Raw genomic sequence first — 27026 nt, 5'->3', positions numbered from 1 at the left:
TCTTTGCAAATTGGCCTAATGGACACTGCAGAGAAATTTCATTACAGGGCCCATAAAAATGACCTTGGGCTGCTCCACGCCCACATCGTTCAGCACAATGTCGTTCTAAGGTAGGGGAAAGGAACACCATAATTGACGGTCCTCTCAGGAGCAGACGGGCTGGGGAAGCAGTTCCCGAAGCAGAGAGTGGTATTATCTAAAGAAAGCGAACAGAAAAGTCTGCTGGGCATTCCTAAATCATACTCACATACACACGCACCAAGCTATTTCAGTCCACTAGAGCTAGGAATACGTTCTGGTCATTTTTATATATCAGAAACTGGAAGGGTATCTAAGTAGGATATTTTCTTGGAATGATGCCTGGGATATTTTCTTTGGGGGGGGGAATGTTTTCTATCTCTTCTAAACTGGTTGTTTATCTTGCCATCTAGGCTTGTTCTGCACCCCCCAAAGAAGTGTGTGTTGTATGATGAGCTTTAAGCTGAAAGCCAAATCCGGAGTTCAGAATGTGCTCTTCACCTTTCATTTGGTTTTCATTTCTTAAATAGCTAATCTTTGTGTTGTGCTTGCGCGGCTTTGATGGTTGTCCCCTAGAGAAGGAATTTATCGTCTGTATCTCACACAGTGCTGAGTGCCCAAGAAACAATAAATAATAATGCTCAAAAGAACAGACTAGACCAACACAGCAAGAAAGCCATACTGGGTAAATAATTAATGAGAATCAAAAAGCCGAAGGAATTTTGGTTTGGGGCTGAGATTTTTAAAATCATAATTATTGCTTTAAAATTATTTTTACACTTTAATTCTCTGATGGTGTCATTGACATGACATTATGAAAAAGAAGCTATTTTGATTTGCTATTGTAAAATCTAATTGCAAATCTACTAATCTAGTAATTTTAGTAGGTTATTGCTCAAGGTCTAAGATTTCTAGGAGACTGGATTTTTTCGTAAGTCAGTATTATTTTTGGCACACACAGCATTTATTTATTTTGAGTCATTGGAAATACTTGACATTGCAATGGAAACCCATTATAGGCCTATCATGTCTATCTATTGTTCTATAACACATGTTGAAAAGAAGTACTGCTCTCCTTTTGAAATCTAATTTTCCATTTGAAAAAACAAAAATTACAGAAAACTTTTAGAACTACCAAAAATTTGAAGATAGTAATGAACCTGTAGCTTCAACATTTGCAATGTATCTCTTCCACCTTTTTCTTAATTATTTTAAAGCAAATCACAGACTTAAATAATCCTATTTCTCACACACTTACACATGTATTTCAGAATACATTTTCCACTGATTTTTTTATATATATAATTACAAGGCTATTATCATTCTTTAAAAACAGATTTAACATATAGTTCCAAATTAATATTAACATTTTCTGGGTTGTCTCAAGAATGTCTTTCATGGTTAGTTGTTGAAATCAGGTTCCAAAGTCCACAAATTACAGATGTTTGTATTGTATCTTAAGTCTCTTATTTTATAATAGTCCTCCTTTTTCTCTTTTTTCCCCCATCTCTCTTTCTAAATTCTATTTATTAAATTAACATGGCAAATTTGCTCCCCACCCCTGGGTTTTTGGTTTATAGAGATACACTAAAAATACCTTTATATTTTGTTTGTTTTCTGAATTTTAGCATGAGATTCATGCAGCCACCAATACAATTAGGATACACAACAGTTCCATCACTACAATAATTCCCTATGTCCTCTATAGTCACATTCTCCCTGCACAACTAGCCCCTGGCAAGCACTGATTTGTTCCATTATTATAACTTTGTCATTCTGAGACAAAGGAATCATATAGCATGTAACGTTTTAAGAATGGCTTCTTTCTCTTATCAAAATGCATTTAAGATTCATTCATATTTGAACTAATCAACTTTCTACATAGACAATAATATCATCAATGAATAATGACAGTTTTCTTTCTTTTTAATCTATGTCTTTCATTTTTTTCTATATTCTTTTCTCTTTTTCTTCTTTCCCCTCCCTTCCTCCCTCCCTCCCTCCCTCCCTTCCTTCCTTCCTCCCTTCCTCCCTTCCATCTTTCCTCTTTTATTGTGCTGACTAGGACTTCCACTACAATATTGAAGAGGAATGGTGAGAATGAAGTCCTGCTTTGTTCCTGACCTTAGGGGAAAAGCGATTTTTTTTTTATAGAGAAAGAGAGTCAGAGAGATGATAGATAGGGACAGTCAGGAACAGAGAGAGATGAGAAGCATCAATCATCAGTTTTTCATTGCGACACCTTAGTTGTTCATTGATTGCTTTCTTATATGTGCCTTGACCACGGGCCTTGAGCAGACTGAGTAACCCCTTGCTCAAGCCAGCGACCTTGGGTCCAAGCTGGTGAGCTTTGCTCAAACCAGATGAGCCTGAGCTCAAGCTGGTCACCTCAGGATCTTGAATCTGGGTCCTCCACATCCCAGTCCAACACTCTATCCACTGCGCCACCGCCTAGTCTGGCTTAAGTAGATTTTTTTTTTTTTTTTTTTTTTTTTTTGTAGATGCCCTGTATCAGGTTTGGGCGGGTCCATTCTATTCCTGATGAGGGTTTTTTTTTTTTTAATCATTAATGGATAACAAATTTTGTCAAATGCTTTTTGCATCAATTGATATAATCCTGTGGTTTTCCTTCTTTGAACTGTTTAGATAGCAGATTACATTGATTGTATCTCGAAAATCGAGGCAACTTAACATTCTTGGGATAAACCCCACCTGGTCATTTTGTATTATAACATTTACATATTGCCTGGTTTAATTTGATAATAGTTTATCAGGAATTTTTGCATCTATGCTCATAAGGAATGTTTGGCTGCAATTTTCTTTTTTTGCACTGCCTTTACCTGGTTTGATTAACCAAGGTTGGCCTTATAAAATGAGTTAAGGATTATGTCTCCCTTTCCCCTCCATGTCATTGATTTGTTGGGAAAAAAACCCTACTCTTTTATTTTGTAGAATGTCCACTATTATTGACTTGCCTGATTGATTTCTCATGGCGATTTCTAATTTATTCCTTTATTCACTGTGTTTCCTATAAACTGATACAGCTAGAGGCTTGATTAGATTCAGGCTTTTTTTTTTCCTCTCAGAGAGCTTAATAAGTGGTGAATATCTGATTGCATCATACCATGAGATAGACATAACATCTAGTTGTCTCACTTTTAGGGATACTGAGATTAATCGGTGGATTCAGATGAAATTAGTCTGATATCTACATAAAATTCCCTCTCAATATTTTGCCTACTGGTTGTAACATCCATTGAGAATTGTTTACAAGATCTATTATTTCAATTTGTAAAAAAAAATTATTTTCTAATATTTTACCTCCTTTTGCATTTATTAACTTTCATAAAGAATAACTTTCATCAGCTTTCCAGTTAATGTGTGTCTGATGGGCCCTCTAGGAATCAGAAGCTGAGACAAAGCTGTGCAAGAGGCTTATTGAGAGGTAAAACCTGTGAAAAATGAAAAGGGAAGGGGGAAGGAAGTCATATCGAGTAGAGAAAACTGGAGCCTTAGACTGCGAAGCAGAACCGACAGTCTTGCTCAATGCAATGAGGACCTCTGGAGTGAAGACGGTCCATTAGAGAAGCCCCACCGTTAGTAAAAATGGCCAGTCCCTGGTTCCTCAACTCAAAAGCTAGTGTGGATCCTAAAAGTGCTAACTGCCACTGGGGGGGAGGGGGGAGGGGTAGCAGTTAACTGTATTCCTTACAGCGAAATGGGAATTTCTTTCTTGAAGGGACTTCTGGGAGTTATTTCCTCATGGCTGCCATATCCTGACACACGACTTGTAAGTGAAAAGCAGAATAAATTCCTGATTTTTTTCCTTTCGTCAATTTTTAGTGTGGTGAGCAGGTGCCCAGCAGCCTCCAATGGTAATGACACTATTAGTATTACTAAGAACTGGACTTTGGAAAATTGATGTACTTTAATTAATTGCAGTAATTTTTCTTTTGATGCGTAAAATGTTTCATTTTAGGCCAGTTCAAGTCCCTTCAAATTTGTTCTTATATCTCTTCCTTTTTATTAAAGAGAATGTCAAATGTACAAAAATATAGAGACTAGTATTATGAGCTCCCATGTGTGCATCACCCAGCTTTGACAATTATCAGTTCATGACTAATATTTAGTCATATATATCCCCATATACACCCTACACGTATGGATTATTTTAAAGCAAATACCAGGCATCATGTAATCCTGTGTCATTGTGGCATGACCTGCTATTTATGATAGAGCCCTCGCTCTCCAGCAAACAAAATTTCCCATAGGCGTCATGTACAACGTTTGTATTGTAGCTGCAATCAGCCGTTTTCCCAAAGATGCCTAGTTTTGTTTAGTGGGGATTTTCTAGTTTCAAGCTACTATCAAATTTATTTATTTTACATTCTGTTTCATAAAACCCCTCCTGAAATTATTTTGATTACAAGAAAAAAAATCGTATTTTTTCTTGAGTCTCTTCCTTAAACTTTAACTCACTGGAAGTTTATCTTGATATATCCCAAGAGAAGTTACGTTTCATTTTATAGTAGAATATTACATTAGTTAGATTTTTTTCTGTTTCAAAAATCAGAAAACTCAAACCTGGCTTAAAAAAATGAAAAAAGGGCTCACTAAACTGGAAAGTTCAGAGTTAGGGTTGACTCAGAGCTGGTTGACTGACAGCTCTGCTTTGTAAGTAGGGATTCACTCTTCCAGTTGCTTTTCATGTCTGTGTTCTCCCATTTGTAGTGAGTGTAGACCTACTTCTAAAACTGGATCATGGAATGGGCTTTCTTGTTCATGTCTAGAGTAAGAGAATGCACTTTTGCTCAGCATGTTAGGTATATGTGCTGAAATTCACTCTCACAGGACTAGTTTTTGTCACATGCCCACCTCTGAACCAATGCTTGTGCCAAAGAAAGTGTAATAAATCAATTAGGGCCAACTTTGGGACATGCAGGTAGGAGCAGCTTCACTTGTAGCACATGAGCTGGATGGAAGGCTGATACTAGCATGAAAATCAAGAAAATATTAGAAAAGGGAAGTTATGGAATAGAAACCAAAAAATGCCTACTAGATCCTGATTGTTGGGATTAGTGCCTGGAGATTGTCACATCTCAAATAAAAGATAATCTCATTGATGCCATTTAAAAAATGTTTTACCTGACTGTTGTGATAAAGAGTTTAACAAAAAGTTTTTTTTAATTGATTTTAGAGAAAGGAAGGGAGAGAGAGAGAGACAGAAACATCGATCTGTTTCTGTATGTGCTCTGACCAGGGATCAAACCAGCAACTCCTGTGTATAGGGATGATGCTGTAACCAACCAAGCTATCTGGCCATGGCTGTAATAAAGAGTTTTAGCATTCACATGAGAAGTTTATATTTTCTGATTCCCTTGTAATTGGGCAGGACTGTGTGACTAGTCCCTCCCAAAGGACAATAGATGGGAGGGACGTGTCTTTTCCTATGGCAGCACTTATAGAAATGCTGTGGAGAGCAAAGCATGGAATATAGATCCAACAGATGAATAACGAGTGCTCTGAAGAGTTATCTGGATCTTGAAGAAACTTGGTGGGATATAAATAAACGTCTTTGTGTTAAATCTCTGTGACTTTAGGGTTATTTGTTATTGCATCATAACCTGGCCCATCATGACTAATACAACTTTCATATGCTCTTACACATGATATGTAATTGAGGAAATAGAACTGTTGTTACAATATATAAGTAATACCTTCAGTGACCCCAAGAAATTGCCATGATGTTCACATTTCATATGAAATTAATCAGTGTTCTGATACTTTTTCAATTGTAGTAATTTATGACCAATATTTCTAGATATGTCTATTTAGTGTAAAGACTTATGGGATTAGTGTTTCAAAAACAACACTTTTATCATTTCACTTATGCAAGAATCTTCGATGGTTTCACAAATACCTACAAAATAAATGACATTCCTTACTTAAGGCTGCATCAAATCCTTCCATATTTTGGTCCTAATCTACCTTTGCCTATCTTTGTAGACTGTGCACCATTATTCTTTCTAATAACATCAATGTCCTCAGCATTCCTAACAATCCTGTGCAAAGCCACAGAGCCTGAAAAAAAAAATGTACTGTAGTTCAAAAACTCTTTTAGTTTTCTCTTTGTTTGACCTTCCTGCTTCCCAAACCAACTTGTTACATTTAGCTGTTTTAGACATTTTGCTTTGGAAACTGGTGGAGACCATTGCTTAACCATCATCGATTCTCCCTTTTTTCCTAATAATCCCTATATTACTGGAGATTGACAGTGTATTCAAATTCAGCTATATTTTTTGTTCTCCATTACATCTCATTATGTCCATACAATGAAGTTATAAAGGAAAATTCAGGGGAGGTAACTTAAAGGTTCTGTTTGCCTTCTATCCTTTTTTCTGACTCTTGCTTGCGAAGTGGATATGATGGCTGGAGCTCCAGTAGCCATACAGGACCATGAAGTTACCTTGAGAATGGAAGCAGAAGAGAATAATGGAAAGGAGCATGAATCCCTGGCGACTTTGTGGAGCTATTATATCAGCTATGGGTCACCTATCTCTAAACTTTCTTTTCTTAAACTATGTTTTATTAAATCTTAAGATACACCTTTATTTATATATTAAGAAAAAGCCCATTGATAATAAAACAGACTCGATGCTTAGTTATTGCATAAATACCAAGGTTCTGATTTCAGAAATAGTAAATGGTGAAAACATAAAGTGTCTTAGAATCAATAAAATAACTTAAGAGAGATAATTAAACTTTATGTTTTTATGACATCATTATTTTGGGCTTCTGGATACATTTCACAGGCTATATGCATCCTAATTGATACAGACTAGTTTTTAAATTTCTGCCTGTCCATGTTTTAGACCTAAAACAAATAGAGATTTCTGAGTCAACCCTCATTAGAGAGCCCTTGTTTGAAAAATTAACATTATTGAAGAATAATTCTCATAAAAAAGTGTTTACCTGATTTAAGCATAAGTTTTCATGACTTTTGACATATGCACACCAATTTAACTTCTACCATGATCAAGATATAGAGTATTTCTATCACTCCTTATACTCATCCCATTCAATTCTCCCCACCCCAGGCCTAAGCAACTGCTCATCTACTTTCTGTCATTATAGGTTAGATTTGTCTTCTGTAGACTTTATATAATTGGAATGACGCAATATTTACTCTTTTAGTGTTTGGCTTCTTTCAGCATACTGTTTCAACTCATCTATGTTGCCCTGTGTATCAGTAATTTGTTTCTTTTTATTCCTGAGTAGTATTTCATTATATAAAAGTACCACAATTTGTCTTTTAACTCTACAGGTGGTAGATCTTAGGGTTTTCTTCAGGTTGGGGCTATTGTGAATAAAGGTCTTATGGATATTTGCATATACAGAGTCATTTTTCATTCTCCTATAGGCATGGGTCAGTTCTAACCACTTTTGTATCCTGCCCTGGTTCTAAAAATTCTATAACTCTTGCTACCTCCCCCAGCCCTTTGTTTGCTTGTCATAATGGAGAGTTAGAGATCAAGCAATCCTGAATAGTAATTGTCACCTTTAGTTCTACTTCTTCTCCTGTTCCACTTTCTAAACATCATAAAAAGAGGGGGTTAAATATGCAAGAATATGACAGTGGAGGATAGTCATCCTGGGCATAGAAATATAGAGAAGAAAATGGTACATGCTTCCAAACTAGCTTTCTATTCTTTGAGAGGTAGTAAGGAAAGACTTCTGGCTTTGGAGCTAAGTAGGTCTGTCTTTAAATCCAAGATTGGCCATTTCATTAGTGTTGAGAATATAGAATACAATATTTAAACTCATTGAGGTTTTTTTTTTTGTTTGTTTGTTTTTTTTTTTTTTTTATCCTGGAAAATGAATATAACACTCACTTTGCAAAATGTGAGAATTATATGCACACATTCATCCAACAATTATGTGCTGAGAACATGTGCCGGGCCCTGTCCTAGGCTCTGGGGATACAGCAGTGAGCAAAACAGCAAAAGTGCCTGACTTCATGGAGCTTACATTCTAGCCTCGGGAGACAAGAGAACAACAAAAGAATCAAAATCTGTGTTATGTTAGATGGTGATAAGTGGTGAGAGAAGAAGAGAGCAAGATAGGGGGACAGAAAATGCTCTGCTTGTAATCTCTCCCTGGTTGTGAGCTGTTTAAGATTAGGGTATGATCTTTCTTCTGTATCACTAGCATTTATCACAATGTCAGCTGTATATTAAGTGCCACACACGTGTTTCCTGAATGAAAGGGCTGAATAAAAACAGTGTTGAGGAAAGAAGTTTATCTTATGAAATCATTGTAAGGTAGCTTACCTGGACACTTTTACAGGTTTCCAGACAGGTCCTAATTATGTCAGCAAAAATGGTGCCCTTCCCCTCTCCTTGCTCCTACTAGTTCTTTCAAGTCTCCTAGACATCATTATATTTTTTTTCTTGGAAATCGGAATGTTTTTAATGTACTTTCTGAAAAATTCACTGTATTTTTCAGGTTTTTGCTGAATAATAGGTGTAAAAAAAATTGAAAAATGTCTCAGTGTGTCAATTTTTGTATTAAGGAGCTTTGGTATTCTAGTTTCTGAAAAACTGCCATTTATTTCCTCCACTCCCCCATTCCTATTATTATTATTATTTTTTTTTTTTGTATTTTTCTGAAGCTGGAAACGGGGAGAGACAGTCAGACAGACTCCCGCATGCGTCCGACCGGGATCCACCTGGCACGCCCACCAGGGGCAATGCTCTGCCCACCAGGGGGCGATGCTCTGTCCCTCCGGGGCGTCGCTCTGCCCCTCCGGAGCGTCGCTCTGCCGCGACCAGAGCCACTCTAGCGCCTGGGGCAAAGGCCAAGGAGCCATCCCCAGCGCCTGGGCCATCTTTGCTCCAATGGAGCCTTGGCTGCAGGAGGGGAAGAGAGAGACAGAGAGGAAGGAGGGGGTGGGGGTGGAGAAGCAAATGGGCGCTTCTCCTATGTGCCCTGGCCGGGAATCGAACCTGGGTCCCCCGCACGCCAGGCCGACGCTCTACCGCTGAGCCAACCGGCCAGGGCCCCATTCCTATTATTTTTACTGTGTCATAAATCAATATAAAAGGAATGAGAAATTTTTTTTGTATGATGGCTTAATAGCCTAAATTTTTTATTTAAGATGTGCAAATTTGGCAGACTGCTGGACTGATTATAAGATAAAAGAATTAACCTTCCTAGACTTTGTAAATAGCCTACTTCCTGGTAAGTGTTGTTTGATGAACAAACTAGATAATGTATGCAAAGTTGCCTACTGAATTATTACTAGTGTAATTACAAAGATTGATGCCTGTATCCTCCACTATGAATTCCGTGAGGGCAGGAAGTTTGCTTATTGCCATAAATTCTGTGCAATCACATACATTTGGTAAATATGTATATTAATATCTTGATAATGATAATTATTTCATAGGAGAAAACTGTATCCTCAAGTGATCTGCTGGCACTATAACTCCTTCAAGTTAAAATCTGAATTCCTATTTCAAGATTTACTCAATCTATTTGACATTGTACTTTCCCAGCCCAAAAATATGATATACATAACTCAACTTTTAGTTAAACTCAAAGATACTATGTCCTGAACTATTGATGTCTTCCTTCCTTTTTTACCTAAAGTCTTTTAAAATACCCAGCTCAAATAAAAAAACTCCTTTGAAGTATCTCAACACATGCTTATTTGACTTCTCAGATTGTTAACTTAAAAAGCATATTTTAAAGCCTTAATAATTTTTGCATTTCTGTTCCCAGGGACTATGACAGCCCTTTATATATGGTAAATATCCAATAGGTATTTGTTGACTTAATTTTCACAATGCATCATTCGCTTATAATTTTTATTCCAGTGAAGGTAAATCCATTTCTCCAAAATCCTTCCTTTGAAGGTACAATTTTGTCTTGAGTAATTATTAAAACGCATTCTTTACTATAAATGCAGTTTGTCATAAAAATTATTTCAGTAAAGTCACATACTACCAGGAAGACTAGTAAACAAACCGGTTATTTTCCAATTCCAGTAATCTGTATCATGAATTATGCTCTGTTGTAACTCCAGTGTCTTGGATTTTTCCCTCCTTTCCTCCCCGCCGCCTCCTCCTTCCCCCAATGAGTTTATCCAATTAATAAGGTTTAAATAATGGCAATTGTCTTCTGGATCTAAAATTCATCCCTTAAATCATTCCATGTGTAAATTGCGTGCTGAGGAAAGCCTCTAACCTATCATCTAAAGAGCTATCTTTAACACTGAGGTGTTTTGCTTTTTTTTTTTAAGAGTGCGTGGCTGGGGAAATGCTGGGTGTAGTTTAGGGGTGATTGGAGCGCTGCGGGTCCAGGTGCAAGACTCTAGGATGTGTTTTTATAAGTCCCTGGCCAACTATCTCCACATAAAATTCCGTTTCTTTATTTGACTGCGCTACTGCAGAATGGAGTTAACTCCAACGCCATTCAAACCAGCTCTGTACAGATTTCAAAATGCTTGAATTGGTGGCTCCTGATTTTTACCACGACATGACCCAGATGGATCCAAGGCAGATTTGTCACCCTGTTTGAGGGCCCCTTGGGGATCATACAGAATTACGACTTTAGGTTCGAAGGCACAGCTCACATAAAAGCAAATGCACGGAGACATGTAAACTTGGCACCTATGATAAAGCTTTGTTAAAACTTGCCACCCAAGCGGAGGGGAGGGACGGTCCGGGCGCCCGGAGCCGGCGGGGGCGGCCAGGCGTCTAGCAGCCTCACTGTCCCCAGCGCTTTGTTTTCGTTGTCACAGTGGTGCCGAAAAAGCAAAGCAAAGGCGGGAAGTCACCAGATCGCGTTTTTGTTGTGTAGGTCTCTTCTCCTCGGTTGGCACGGGGAGGGGGAAAGGAGGAAGCCGGGGAGACGCGAAACGTGCCCCGAGGGAGCCGCCGAGCCTCTGCAGCGGAGTTCGGGCGTCGGGCGCCAACCACTTCCAGAACGCTTTCGCAGGCCCCGCCCGCCGGGGTTTCCCCGCCACCCGCGCTTATTTGCATGGCGCTGCCCCTCCCCCGCTGCCATTGGCCGGCGCCGCGCCCCGCCCCCTGCCCCCCCACCGCGGCGGGTTCTGTGCCCCGAGCGCCCGGAGGTGCGGGCAGCGGGCAGACTGTTAAACCGCGGCGGCGGCGGCGGCGGCAGCGGGGGAGGATCGGGGCGCGCTCTGGAAACGAGTCCGCGGCGCCCCGGGTGGGGGGAGGCGGGTGGGCAGCTAGAGATCACTTCAGCAGCCCCCACCACGGCCGGACCGAAGGTGCGGCGGCGGAGGGGAGCCAGGGCGCCCCAGCAGGCGAGTGGCCGGCGTCGCAGCGGCGGGCTAAGGGGGGTGGGTCTCTTCTGCTGGGGACCCGGGAAGCGCGGGGAGGAGAAAGCGGAGAAGACCGTCGGGTGGACTTGCGGGCCAGGCGACCGATCGGCAACTCCCTCGCCCCTCGAATCCTCTGGGCTGTTAAGACTCTGGGTCCCGGCACAGGGTTGTGCTTTAGGGCAGGGGTCGGACCGCAGCCAGATTTAAACGGCTAAACCTAACAGCCTTGGCTGTAGCTCAGGGGAGGGGAGGGAAGGGGTGGAGGGAGAGGCTGGGGGCGGACTTAGGAGCAGTCACGTGGGGACGGGGCGGGGCTTGGCAGACCTTCCTTTTGTTTTGGCGGGCGCGTGCGCAGAAGGCAGAACACGTGGTCTTGTGGGGCCGCCTTCTGTTTCGGCTGCTGCAGCTCCGCGGTTGCGGGTGTGGTTCTGTCTGTTTTGGAGGAGTTTTAGGGACAGCCAGCTGTACTAGAAATGACCATTGGTTTATTTATTTCATACTTTATTTTAAGCAAATGTTGATTTGGCATTTGGAATTAGATTGGAGGTGGGAAATCTAGAGTATTACTGGGGAATGTGTTTGTGTCGCTTCTCGGTGTGCCGAAGCGACCGAGGTTGCTGAGAAATTTGAGTTCTGTGCTGTTTGGTAGCAAGAAATACAAGACTATGTTGGGTCATTAAAGAAGCTACTAGATGTTCTTTTGTTTTTAGACTCAATTATCGGTAGATACGTATTGCCATTGTTTATAATTTTGAACTTTTTTTCTTAATTGAAAAATAAAATGTTAAAAAAAATACAAAACACTGGAACGGATGACGACAGTTTTTTATATCCAAGAATGAGGACACTGCATGGGCGTTCGTGTTATGTTTTTCCACTCCGGGAAATTAATGCTTCGTTAGTTCCTTGCTTGCCTGGGGCAGAGCCTCCCCATTCCCGGTGGTCGGCGGGGGCAGTGGCGGGGGCGTGGGCTGTGGAGGGGGGGATGGTGGGGCAGGAGGGGGACCGTGGGAGGCACATTCCTTTTGGTTTCCCCAAACTTTTTAGTCAGCTGGCGAGACTTAAGAGGATCGGTTCTATCGTGTTTCCTTAACCGGTTTGCTTAACTTCGTGCCTAGTTTTGGTCAGCAAGAATGTTTTCAAAGTGAAGGAAGGGGCAGGTTGGTTAACAAAAACCTGAGTGAGGTCTTGACCAGTACTGCGGACAAAACCCGCAATGTTTTTTTACTAGGAAAAAGTGACTCTAAATTAATATCGGAGAGAACCCGGTGTTCTGGAAGGTCGATTGCTTGAGAAAGAGGCTTAGCAGTGACTGGTCTCTGCTGTTGCCACTTTTTACTAGCTATTTCCTTGGGCGAGTCACAGCTTTTCCTCCAGTCTCTATTTTCTCTTGTAAATAGTTTCACAGTATCGTCCCTGCCTGAAAGATGGTTATGAAATCAAATGCCCAGTTTTACTAAACGTGATTTATAATCTTTACCAACACTACAAATAGAGAAATTGTCATGTAACAGGTTTTATAACAAAAGTCAGGTTTGTTTTTTTAAAGCCAGCATACCGGGAAAATATAAACAATGAATCATGAAATAGGATATTTGAATATCTTCAAAATCTGTTGTAACTATTATCTTTGGTTCTCCCTCAGTTTTCACTTACTTAACTCAGTGCCAAGGGTGCCATCATTTCCTCAGTTTTAATCTAGATAGTCACTTCTTCTTTTTCCCAGCCCTTGTGGAACATTTTTTTAACATGAAACTTTTCTTAATCCAGGCCAGTTCTGTCACATTAATATTTTTACTTTTTGGGGTGTGTGAGATGTGCCTTTACAAATAACAATTTTTTTTCTTGTTGTTAAATTAGTTAAAAATAATTTGGAAAATCATGATGACTGGAAATAATACAATTTATATATCTCTCTAAATATTTCCCTATGCATTTTTTGTTTATTTTTTCTAATAATGAGAGCATTTAGCATTTTCATCCAACTTTACCTCATAAACATTCTCATGTCATTAGTCTGCAAAAATTATAGGTTGCTTAACATTACATCATGTAACTTTAAATTTTTTATTGGCAGATGTTTGGGGTGTTTCTAATGTTTTGCTAGTGTAAATTTCACTAACAGAATAGCCTTTTATATAAGTCTTTGAAAAATATTTTTCCCTTAGATTTGTAGAAGAATTACTGAGTCAGAGAGAGAGAGAGAGAGAGAGAGGTGTGTGTGTGTGTGTGTGTGTTTAAGCTCTTGTAACATCATCAAATGAACTTCTGGAATGTATTGATTCATACTCATCTAGTTTATGAACAGGCCTCATATTACAACGTTGTTCATAACCTGGTATTAGCATTAAAATGAAAATCTTGCTTTAATTTGCATAAAATTATTTTTCACTTAATGTCTGATATATCTATTTTCCTTACTTATTGTAAACTGCTTGAGGGAGAGGAATATAATATTTTACATTTGACATGCTGCAAATCACACTGTGAATGCTTAATGAATCCTTGCCAATTGGCTATTAATATTTACCTTTTTGACTTCTAGAAACTCGGGGAATTGTGTTTTTTATTTTTACTTCTTGTTATACTCAATTTACAGATACATTGTTGACAATACACTAGGTATTATTATCTCACTGCTCCATTACTTTGAATACTGCTGTGTGTGTGAGGAGTGGGTAGGGGTAAGAGGGAGGCACTGATCTTATCACATGGTCTTCTAAAAGGTCCAATGACCTTCCGTTGTCCAACTGCAGCATTGTCTAAGAGCTCCATCCAACTTTGATAGCATTTATCATGATAACATAGACTTTCATTTCCTTTATTCATTATCTATCTTGTATGGAATTCACTTACAAATTTCACTTTGGTCATTCACTTGTAGCCTTTTTTGTCTTAAAAAAATCTCTACTGTTTAAAGTTTCTTTATTATTCAGATTGTTTTTGATAACTCACCAGTTATTGTCTAGAATATCATTTACTGGCTTTAGTTCACTGTGTAAACCTTATATGTGGTTTTTGTTTTCATGCTTTTCATTTATTCAGTTATTAACATCCTTGCCCTTTTACATTTGTCTATACTGTATTAGATGGTATTTGAAAGTGGAGAAAGCTGTTTCTTCAGGTTTAGAATTGTGTTTGGGGCTTGTTTATTGATTAGGGTTGTCAAGTTACAAACAGGAAGGAATGGGGCTGCTTACAACACCAAGTGACCGCTAATAGGTAATTAGCAACCAATTTACTGACTTTAAAGTATCTCATCTCTTATACGACTATTTTTAAAATCTTTACTGTATTACAGGACTGTATGGATAACCCTGAATCATCCATACAATCTTACATTACTTTCATTATGTTTCATTTAGAAAGGCAAGGAAGATAGCTGTATCATTTCTAAAAGATTTGTATTTTTTTCCTTTTAAATGTCCTAAAGAGAGATTTCACTGAACTGTACTTCCTCCCTGATTGTGTGGGATAAACTACCAGCAAATGTTAATAAAAATGGTAATATCGTACTTGCCTGTACACACTCTATAATGAAAATCTGGAGACAATTCATAATGGAAGTTTTTGATAATATTTGTAGGTTTTTAGAAACACTATGGATGTGAAAATTCTCTAGGTAATGCAGAATTGGGAGGAAATGCATTCATTAATAATATTGAGACTTTAATATTTTAATCAACTTGTTATTTATTGTATGTTTCCAGTTCTGTAAGACCAAGTACTCTTAAGCATGTTTTTAAAAGTATTTTTTTTTTATTTGGTAGTTGGTCATTAATCAGTGTTTAACCACATGAAGTTAAATTGGAACCAAAACCTGTAGACTGAGCAAATGTGATAGTGTACTTCTAATGTCAATTTCTGGATCTAAGTTGAGGTACACAGAAAAAAAAGACTTCATTTATATTCCTATGAGTCATGCACTTACAACTGAGTAGTAATAATTCTGCTTGAAGTATGATCTGTTTGATGTGTTATGTGACCACCCAAGTGGCTTTATCTTTAATTAAATTCTTTTAGTCTTCAAAGGAGAATTCCTTTTTAGGCATAGTTTTCCAAGTGAAACTTTTTGCTATAAACAGTGTTGAGTACAAAGTACTGAGGTAACTGTACCCTGGTCATGCCAATTACTGCAGTGTTTTAGGCTGCAAATTGAGAATGCCCGTATGTGGCATAAATAAATCTGGAAAATACAACACTGTATTTTGAATTCATACCTTCCATTAATCCCTAGATTATAGAGGAATAACGTTATACTAATGTATACTCTTTCTCATTATTTCTATTGTTTCAATTGAATTTTTTTTCTTTATGAGTTACAAATTAAGAAAGAGTTCCTATATATTTCAGTAATGTTTGAAAGAGCTGCTCATATTTTGTTATAAGAATTAACTTTTTTCCCCCTACTCTTCTCAGTTATTATAATGTATCAACTCTCTGAAACATTTAAGTTGTAAATGTGGAAGTAATTTAATATTTGTTACTACTTCAGCTTCTATCTCTCAAGATGCTGTTGTTAGGTAGTCTTTTCACTTTCTTTTAATTTATGTATGAATCTGCCTTCTTAGTGATACTTTATTCATAGTTTGTGTTCCTGCTCTGCATTTTAGAGCATTGGGATTATCCAGATTCCATTTGAAAGAGTAAATTTAGTGTTCAAGTGTAGATTTGGATAGACTATTTTCCATGAACTATATGGAATATACATACATATGTTAGAATATAAATCAGAGTCAAATCTGAAGCAGTAATTGAATGGAGGGAAAATCAGATATGCTCTTTAATTTTTAATGTTCCTTCTCAGGAGGAAGGGTGGTTCTTAATCCAGACCAGGGGTAGTCAACCTTTTTATACCTACCGCACAGTTTTGTATCTCTATTAGTAGTAAAATTTTCTAACCACCGGTTCCACAGTAATGGTGATTTATAAAGTAGGGAAGTAACTTTACTTTATAAAATTTATAAAGCAGAGTTATAGCAAGTTAAAGCATATAATAATAATTACCAAGTACTTTATGTTGGATTTTCGCTGTTTGGCAGAATAAATTTTTATAAAACAACTTAGTATAGTTAAATCTATCTTTTTATTTATACTTTGGTTGCTCCGCTATCGCCCACCATGAAAGCTGGAACGCCCACTAGTGGGCTGTAGGGATCAGGTTGACTACCGCTGATCTAGACCGTTGAGATTATCAGTTTCAACTCGGTAGATAGATTGGCAAACTTTCGATTTTCTTTAGAAAGTGTGTCAAAAAGTTTTAGGATATGTGATTTGTATATTAATTTGTATTGACCTGAATATTGTGTCAGGATCAACTCCAATTATTGATATTGTAATTATCTCACTATGTACATAAAATCTTTTGAGGGAGGACATGTTTATATATTTCCTGTCCAAGGAGATAGCATTTAGTTAATGCTAAATTCATAAATACATATGATTTATAAATCTTTTTTTAAACAAATTATTTATTTTTATTATTAATTTTAGTGGGGTGACATTGATAAATCAGGGTACATATGTTCAGGGAAAACATCTCTAGGTTATTTTGACATTTGATTATGCTGCATTCCCATGATTTATAAATCTTAAAAGTAAAGATGATCACTAATAAAAACATTTTGGAGACAACAGGGGAAGGCTGTTTATTTGTAGTAATAATACTGTCAGAACAACTACCGTATTTCTCCCTGTGTAAAATGCTCTCATGTAGAAGACATACCTTAATTTGGGGGTCCAAATTTGGAAAAAAAAATGTATTACATAAAGTTATTGAAGTCAAGTTTTATTCATCATAAAATTCATACAGTTCATCACTGTCAAAACTCCCATCCATTAGCTTGTCCTCATCTGTGTGTGATGACGAATCACTGTCTTCAACAATGAGTGCAAAAAACAAGTGTGAAAAAGCAGGAAATATAAGTAAAAAAATCTACAACCCTGGTATAAGACACACTCAGTTTTTAGATCCCAAAGTTTTCAGAAAAATGTACATCTTATTCATGGGGGAATATGGTAATTTCTTCCTTAATTTACAATGAATGTTTGGATTAAATTGTAGACCAAAGTTAGAATTTATATTGTAGACTTACTTTACAGTCCTCATTTTTTTACTCAATTAATTTGATTTTATTTATAATAATGAAATTTAATATAACCTAAAAGAAAGAAAAAAGTTTTGAGTCTATATAGCTTTTAAGTATTTATTATTTAATGACATAAACTTTAGCTTGTCTTACTGAAATTTTCTCTCTGGCAATATTTTCTTATTAGACTTCTAAGAAAACTAGATATATATTGAGATCTGGACTGCTCTTTTTAGGGTTACTTGGTGGATTATCTGTAACAGTTTTACAACAGATTTGTTTTCTTTGCCACTCAAAAATTTCTGGGCTATGGATGTGCTGAGGTATTACTGTTTATTTTTAGTTAAACTGGAATGTAAGTTGAAAATTCTGTTATAAAAACATAAAAGTGAAATTCCTGTCTGGGAAATAGAACTGAGTTTTGGATTATATCAAACTGTTGCCTCTTGATAGATAATCAAAATTATCTAACTGCTTTCTTTGAAAGGGTACTGATATGGTTTCTTGCAGTTTCGCTCTTAACTCTTGTTAGCTTAACATTTTAATTTCTGTATGTTGTGTTTAAAGAAATTTAATTTATTTTTTCAGTTTTATCCCTTCCAGATTCTTTGAAGTTCCATAGCATCAGGCTAACCTCTTTCAGAAAGGAGACTTATTTTGCCTGAGTATTTTGGGTTTTATCAAAGATATGGTGGTGCCTCAGATAAATAGAGAACAGTATTTTAACAGCTAGAAAGAAAATTCTTAGAGTTAGCCAAGGTCCAAATACTTTATTTGCAAACAATTATGAACATAATTAGAAAGCCATTTTAGGGTTTACTTTTTCCATATTCTTTCTGTATAACCTGAAGTATTACAGGTGTCTAAAACTACTAAACAACTTGTTTCACTAGGAACTTCAGAGACAGAAATATTTTAGTTAATAGTTGATTCCTGTTTAATTGGGGGGGGGTCACATAGTTTATACTGTGTACTGTTCAGTACAGTAGTTCCTTAGCCACATGACAACTGAGCACATGAAATGTGACTAGTCCAAATTATGTGTTTGCTAAATATAAAATAAACACTGGATTTTGAAGACATAGCACACCTATAGAAGGCTGTATTTATCATCCTAAGAAATTTTTAGGCCCTGGCCAGGTAGCTCAGTTGGTTAGAGAGTTGATCCTATATGCCAAGATTGTAGGTGCCATCCCACTCAGGGCACATACAAGAATCAACCAATGAGTGTGTAAATAAGTAAAACAACAAATCGATGCCACCCACCTTCTTTTCTAAAAAAAGTTTTTCCTTTTGTAGCTCTGGCCCGATAGCTCAATTGGTTAAAGTGTAGTCTTCACACATAAAGGTTGCCATTTCTAACCCTGATCAGGGCACATATGGGAACAGATTAATGTTTCTGTCTCTCCCTTCCTCTTTCTAAAATCAATAAATATATTACAATTTTTAAAGAATTATTTTATTGATTACATGTTGAAGTAATATATATGTTGGGTTTAATGAAATTAAAATTGATTTCATTTTTCTTTTTACTTTTAAAATATGTCTAGTAGAAAATTTAAAATTATAAATGTAAGTCACACAATATTTCTATTGGACAGCAATGTTCTATGCTAATGTTTTCTAGTCTTAAGATTCCTTTCACAATAAAATGTCTCATAAACATACATCCTTAAAGTTTTAAAATAATTTTGGATGGTATTTGTTGAAGAAATACTAAGGGCCTACAGTGTACCAAACAGTATCCTAGGATACAGCTTTGACTGAAAACATTCAAATCCTGCCTTGATGCAGCTTTCATTCTAGTAGGAAAAATACATGATAATTTTTAGTAAAACTTTTTTTTTTTTTTCTTTCATTTTTCTGAAGCTGGAAACAGGGAGAGACAGTCAGACAGACTCCCGCATGCGCCCGACCGGGATCCACCCGGCACGCCCACCAGGGGCGACGCTCTGCCCACCAGGGGGCGATGCTCTGCCCATCCTGGGTGTCGCCATGTTGCGACCAGAGCCACTCTAGCGCCTGAGGCAGAGGCCACAGAGCCATCCCCAGCGCCCGGGCCATCTTTGCTCCAATGGAGCCTTGGCTGCGGGAGGGGAAGAGAGAGACAGAGAGGAAAGCGCGGCGGAGGGGTGGAGAAGCAAATGGGCGCTTCTCCTGTGTGCCCTGGCCAGGAATCGAACCCGGGTCCTCCGCACGCTAGGCCGACGCTCTACCGCTGAGCCAACCGGCCAGGGCTAGTAAAACTTTTAAAATGAACTATTATTTGTTATAAGTATACTATTAATTTAACTTGATGCAATATAATTTTTTTTTCTTGTTTTTTTTTTTTTTTCTTTTTTGCATTTTTCCGAAGCTGGAAACAGGGAGGCAGTCAGACAGACTCCCGCATGCGCCCTACCAGGATCCACCCGGCATGCCCACCAGGGGGCGATGCTCTGCCCCTCCGGGGCGTCGCTCTGTCGCAACCAGAGCCATTCTAGTGCCTGAGGCAGAGGCCATGGAGCCATCCTCAGCACCCAGGCCAACTTCGCTCCAATGGAGCCTTGGCTGCGGGAGGGGAAGAGAGAGACAGAGAGGAAGGAGAGGGGGAGGGGTGGAGAAGCAGATGGGCGCCTCTCCTGTGTGCCCTGGTCGGGAATCAAACCCAGGACGCCTACACGCCAGGCTGATGCTCTACCACTGAGCCAACCAGCCAGGGCTGCAATACAAGTTTAATACATTGTTTTCTTTATGGAGTGCTGTATGCTATTTGATTTATTTTTGGCATTTATCTTGCTTGGTCAGTTTTGAACTTCCTGGGTCTGTGGTTTGATATCTGATATTAAAATGACGGAGAAATTCTCAGTCATTATTATTTCAAGTATTCTTTTCTCTCTTCAACTGCTGGAATTCTCATTATGTAAAAGGTATGTGAATACTTGTAGTTATCTCATAGTCTTGGGTATTCTATTTTTCTTAGTCCTTTTGCTCTGTGCTTTTAAAAATTTCTGTTGACATATCCTGAGACTCAGATTCTTTTTCAACCATGTCCAGTCAACAAATCAGCCCATCAAACATTATTTTGATTATAGTGCTACTGATCTCTAGCATTTTTTTCTGATTCTTCCTTAGAATTCCCATTCCCTGCTTGCGTTATGCACCTGTTCTGGCAAGTTGTCTTTTTCCATTGGAGCCCTTAGCAAATTAATCATAATTAGTTGTTTAAGTTGTTTTAAATTTATGGTCTGATAATTCTAACTTTTCTGCCCTATCTGAGTCTGACTCTGATTCTTGCTTTGTGTCTTCAGTCTGTATGTTTTGTTTTTTAGTTAAGCGTTGTAATTTCTTTTTGAAACCAGGGACGTGATGTGCTGGGTAACAGGAACTCCAGTAAATGGGCCTTTAGTAAGATGTGGGGGTAGGAGAAGTGTTCTAAAGCCTGATGATTCGGTGTCTTTTAGGGAGGAGCTTGGACATCTGAGCTGTAAACTTAATAAATGATTCTCAGTTTAACCCCTGGGACAAGATGGCTTAGAGGGGGAGAGGGTTGGGTATTTCTCTTCTCCAGCGTGGAAGGCTAGTAGAGGCTGGAGTTGAATAGTTCTTTATGTACTTTTTTTTTTTTTTTTTTGTGACAGTGAGAGAGACAGAGAGAGACAGATAGGGACAGACAGGGACAGACAGGCAGGAAGGGAGAGAGATGAGAAGCATCAGTTCTTCGTTGCAGAATCTTAGTTGTTGATTGCTTTCTCATATGTGCCTTGATGGGGCGGGGAGCAGCTACAGTGGAGCAAGTGATTCCTTGCTCAAGCCAGTGACCTTTGGGCCCAGCCAGCAACATTGTGTTTCCAGCTAGTGATCTTTGGACTCAAGCCAGCGACCACTGGGTCATGTCTATGATCCCACGCTCAAGCTGGTGACCCTGCTCTCAAGCCGGATGAGCCCGTGCTTAAGCCAATAACCTCAGGGTTTCAAACCTGAGTCCTCTGTATCCCAGCCCAACGCTCTATCTACTGCACCACTGCCTGTTCACGCCTTTAGTACTTTTAATGAAGAAAAAGCAAGACTCCTCAACAGATTTCTTAGAAAGTAATGTTATCTGTCATTCCCTTATCCTCATTTTATTAGTCCCTACTGCAGCATTTCAGAGCTGTCCATGTCTTCTTTGTATAGTTTTAAATAATTTGATTTCTGGAGTTTCCTTTTACCTCACTGACTGGCTTTTTAAGTAGTTTTTTAGGGTTCTTCCTCTTTTGTAGCTCTTCCTTCTTTGATCAACTGAATTTGAGTTAACTACAGAGCTTGATCCTGGGTTCCTATCTCTTTTTTGTATATATGCTTTCCTTAGATAAACTCTTCTAGGCTTTTGGCTTTAAATACTATCCATGTGCCAGTAACTCCTGAAAATAATACCTATGACCGACTTTAGACTTATTTACCCAACTGTTTCTATTTGGATGGCTGATAGGCACTTCAAAATCAACCTATCCCTAACAGAATTTTATTTTTTCTTCTTTAAATTTGTATCTCCTCAAGTCTGCCCAATTTCAAAATATAACACCACTGACTACTCAGTTGCTGAAGCCAAAACCCAAGAGTCATACTTGATTTCTTTTTTTTTCATAAGCCCCACAAAATCTTTGTAGTCAAAACTTTTGCCAGCTCCCCCTGGAAATAAATGCTAGATTTCTCTCTCTTCATTTGGATCGTCACCTCACTGGTCCAAGCCACCAATACCATCTCTCCTTTACACGACTTAAGTAGCTTCCTAACCGTTCTCTCTGATGCCATTCTTGGAAGCCACTTTTATTATATCCTTAGGACTCTGTTCAGATTTTTGATGGGGAGTAAGTAGGTGGGTATGGAGGGGTAGAGAGTAGTATCTTTTTTGATATGACTACCTCATCAGCAAGAACAGTGACTAAGGCAGTTTCCCTTAGAGTAATGTGGTTATCTAAATACTGTTGTAGATATTTATAGATTGGAGATATAGGTCATTGAGTTGATCAAGTGACAGGTTGAATCTTAAAAAAGAAATTCCCAACGCTAGTAGCTTGTTTTATAATTATTTTTATATTTCTCATAAAAGTAGAATGTAAAATATATACTGAAACCCCAATAATCTGATTATTTTTGTTTATTCTTTTGGATTTAGAAGAAGTGAGAATCTGTCATATATATGAGATTTATTATTTTTGAGATATTATATAAAAGTGTATACATTTTGAGACATACAGAACTTTGGGAGTGGATTATACTTAAATCTCTACTTTTTTGAGACATCAGTAAAGTATAGAAAAAGCAAACAACTAATTTTTATCCCACAGAATTAACAACCATTAATATTGGTTCATTTTACATTTAGTCTTTTCCCCAAAATAATAAAATTTTGTAGTTAAAAAAATATTTTTTAGGAAGGGAGAGAGATAAAGCATCACCTGTAGTTGTGGCACTTTAGTAGTTCATTGCTTGCTTTCTCATATGTGCCTTAAGGTGGGTGGGGGCAGGTGGCTCCAACCAAGCCAGTGACTCCCTCCTCAAGGCAATGACCCCTTGCTCAGGCCAGCAACCTTGGGCCTAAGCTAGTTACCTTGGTCTTCAAGCCAATGACTTTTGGGCTCCAGTCAGCGACTTTGGGGGTCTGAACCTGGGTCCTCAGCTTCCCAGGTTGAAGCTCTATCCATTGCACTACACCTTGTAGTTAAACTTAACAATTGTTAATAATATAAAATTTTTTCACTATTCAGTCTTCATAATTTTTAATGGTACTGAATTAACTTTTTCTATATTTCAGAATAGAATATATGGTTTTATATTTTTTCTTTTGATAAAATACAATGAAATTTGTTTAATTAGTGGGATTAGTCATATTAATCTTTAGTAGTCATCTGTAATAGTCTATTTTCCAGGCAGGATTAACAACTTCTATAATAATAACTGATAACTATCTATTTGTGAAAAGGAAATATATTATTGTAGATGCTTTTTCAGGAAAAATTTTTGTACATTGCCGATTAGGCAAATTATTAGTATCACATTTTTAACAACTATAAAATTATATACTTCTTATATGTTCAGTTCACTTACATCTTACATTTTTAGCATATATTAGTTATTGTTATTAATACTGCTCAGATTATAAAATTTAAATTGAGGAATGAAGGTTTTGAGCAATTTCTTATATTTTATAAAGATGATTAATTCTTACTTTTGGCTGAAAGTATGGAATTGCATTACATTTTAAAGTATGAGTCCCAGATTCCAGGTCGAAATTTTTTGTTTCTTTCTAAACATGATTTAAAAATGGAGTCTTGAGATGTACAGTTGTACCTTGAACAACACTTGTTTGTACTGCATGGGTCCACCTTATACTTGAGTTTTTTTCCAATTAATACTGTAAATCTGTTTCTCTTTATAATTTTTTTAATATCGTTTTATTTTCTCTAGTTTATCATAAAAATAGATAAAGTAAGAATATATATAACATTAAAACTGTACGAATCAACTGTTAACATTTCTGGGGGAGTCAAAAGTTATACATATGTGGATTTTCAACTGTACAGGAGATTGGCGCCCCAACTCCTGCATTGTTCAAGGGTCAACCATATTACATCCGCAAGTATTTGTCCAACACTTATTGTGCTAGGTAGTGTGAAACTTTAATTGGGAGTGTATAGACCACAGTCAGAGCAAAGAATTTCTTATGAACTACGAAAGAGCAGAGATGGTATTAGGAGTTGGAAAATAAAGAAGTTTGGTTCTGTTCATGCTTTATTCAGAAACATTAAAAATGGTGCCCTTGAAAACCGAATAAGCATAAAACGTTTTCTAGATATTTGATTATTTATTTTTACGTTATTTTAGGTTTCCGGTAATTATCTACAGGATTCGCCATGACCCCAGCGCTGAGGGAGGCAGCAACAAAGGGTATCTGCTTTTCACCTTTACCAAGTACCATGGAGTCTGACCAGATGCTCTTCATGGAAGGCCCAAGAACGGCAGATGAAAAGCTGAAGGCAGATACTTTCTCTCAGATGCTAGGATTTCCAACTCCCGAACCTACTCTTAACACTAATTTTGTCAATTTAAAACATTTTGGCTCCTCTCAGTCTTCAAAACATTATCCGCCAGTTCTTTTAATGGGTTCTAGTTCTACATTGAATAAATACAATAAGAATTATAAACAAAAGAAATTAGGGGAACCCAACTGCAGTAAGCTGAAAAACATACTGTGTAATGGCAGCAACCTTCAGCTCAGTAAAATCTGTCATTCTCGTTCTGAAGAGTTCATCAAAAAGGAACCTCTGTCGGATAACACAAGCCAGTGCATGACAGATGTAAAAATTACTTTGGATTCAAATAGAACCAAAGACACTAATGTAGATAAAGTACAACTACAAAACTGTAAATGGTACCAAAAGAATGCACTCTTGGATAAAGTTACTGATGCTGAGATTAAAAAGGGTTTATTGCACTGTGCTCAAAAGAAAATCGGGCCGGGCCATTCCAGTGTGCCTGTTAGTTCCTCAGCTCCTGAAAAAGAGGAGGAAGTGAATGCTCGTTTACTTAATTGTGTAAGCAAACAGAAAATTTTACTGAACCAGGCTAGAAGAACTCAGAAACATTTGCAGATGCTCCTAGCAAAGCATGTTGTTAAGCATTATGGTCAGCAAATGCAATTTTCTACGAATCATCAACTCCCCAAAATGAAGATCTTTCATGAACCTACAATTTTGGATAACGGTTTACCTAAATGCACTGAAATTAATCCAGACATCAGTTTATTGACTGCAGAGAATAAATTGTGGAATGATACAAAAAATGGTTTTGCACGGTGCACAGCTGCAGAAATCCAAAGATTTGCATTGTCTGCTACAGGACTCTTGTCTCGTGTTGAAGAGGGTCTGGATTCTGATGCAACTGCTAGCAGCTCTGATGACGATTTGGATGAATATACCAGTAGAAAAAATGTGTCAGTGTAAGTGCAAAAGTATTATTAGACCTATTCTGTATATGGCACCAATTTTGTCTTGATTTCAAGATATATTAAAAGGAAATAGATTTTCTAAAATCTTAAAGCCATATTCTTGAATTTATAGAACTGGTAAATTTTAAAATATTTCATTTTTTAAACGACTGTGTGTGAATATGTGCATACTATTTAACAATAAGTTACTCAACTGCTCTATCCAGGGAAAACCAATACAGGAGTAATAAAAGCAACTGGCTATATACAAGTAAGCATTTTTCCTTTTCTTGAATAAAATAGGCTATAAGAAGGCCTAAAATTTTGCCTAAGTGATATATTAGGCAAAATTATATTTTTAACTCAAAAAATATAAAGTCTGCACCTAGGGAGCTCTCATTGACATCAGAAGTTTATCAGTTGAGAGTACATATAAATTGACTTGCTACTTTTATTTTTAACTGTTTATATATTTGTATTTATAGCTTTCAGTTCTGGTCTTCACCAACTTACTTAGTTTTTGCTAATGTACCCAAAACAAAACTATAATGTCAGCTATTAGATACCTATTGAATCTTATTATACACTGGTCCATAGAGATTCTAAATATTCACAGCCTTTAAACCTTTTAGGAATCTTCTTCAAAGAGAGGTTTCTAGTTATTAGAAACAAAACAAAAAACAGAGGAAAATAGTTTTGCTTATCATATCATGTTAACATTCCAGAACAGTTCTAGCTGATCTCTGAGATGATGAAATGTTCTATATCTGTGTTATCTAGTAGGCGCTAGCCTGTGTGTCTGTCAAGCACTTGAAATGTGACCAGTACAAATGAGGAACTAAATTTTACATTTTATTTAATTTGAATTAATTTTATTTAAATAGCCAGAACATAGTTTTTAATCTAGCTTTCAAGGAATCAGTGTCCCTAAATTGATGCAAAATATTGGTGTATATGTGATATTTTGGAAAGAAGAAGTTCAACATTTTTAGCAAATTCTCAAAGATGAATGAGAATCATTATAGAATTAGAAGCTGAGCCTGACCTGTGGTGGCGCAGTGTAGATAAAACATTGACCTGGAACACTTGTGGTCACTGGTTCGAAACCCTGGGCTTGCCTGGTCAAGGCACCCATGGGAATTGATGCTTCCTGCTCCCCCATCTTCTCTTTCTCTCTCTCTCCTCTCTAAAATGAATAAATAAAATCTTTAAAAAAAAATAATTAGAAGGTGAACACAGTTTTTTTCTTTTTTTAAATTTATTTTTATTTTTTAATTTATGATTTTAATTTGTGTTTACATAGATTCAAGTGTCCCACTGAATATATCTCCCCCCACCCTCTTATTCCCCCTCAGGCCCCCATGCCCCCTCCCCCAATGCTTTCCCCCCTTCCCTCCAGGATTTGCTGTCCCGTTCTCTATAATGCTGTGTTATGTATATATAATTTCACTAATCTCTTTCCCTTCTCTGATCCCATCTTCTCTTCTACTTTCCCTCTGGTCCCTTTGATCCCGCCTCTGCCTCTGTTCCGTTGCTCAGTTCACATTGTTCAATGGATTCCTCAAATTAACACAGTTTTTAATATAAAAGGACAGTATATTAATTTTTATAGTGAGGA

General features: G+C 37.5%; 2 protein-coding genes across 3 annotated transcripts in view; both read left to right on the top strand.

Annotated features, from left to right (window-relative positions):
* Positions 1-27026, top strand: part of ACADL (acyl-CoA dehydrogenase long chain) — a 711748-nt gene that overhangs the window by 37877 nt on the left and 646845 nt on the right. The window lies entirely within an intron of this gene.
* Positions 11218-27026, top strand: part of KANSL1L (KAT8 regulatory NSL complex subunit 1 like) — a 119045-nt gene continuing 103236 nt past the window's right edge. For both annotated transcript variants that reach the window (XM_066346535.1, XM_066346534.1), the window contains exons 1-2: positions 11218-11353; positions 24307-25420. In XM_066346535.1, coding sequence (XP_066202632.1) covers positions 24336-25420 — 1085 coding nt within the window. In that variant the 5' untranslated portion in view covers positions 11218-11353; positions 24307-24335. The remainder of the gene's footprint in view (positions 11354-24306; positions 25421-27026) is intronic.

Source organism: Saccopteryx leptura, chromosome 7 (genome assembly GCF_036850995.1).
Source record: "Saccopteryx leptura isolate mSacLep1 chromosome 7, mSacLep1_pri_phased_curated, whole genome shotgun sequence".
NCBI classification, from domain to species: Eukaryota; Metazoa; Chordata; class Mammalia; order Chiroptera; family Emballonuridae; genus Saccopteryx; species Saccopteryx leptura.
Note: the sequence above shows the minus strand (reverse complement) of the source record. Positions and strands in the feature narration are given on the sequence as shown.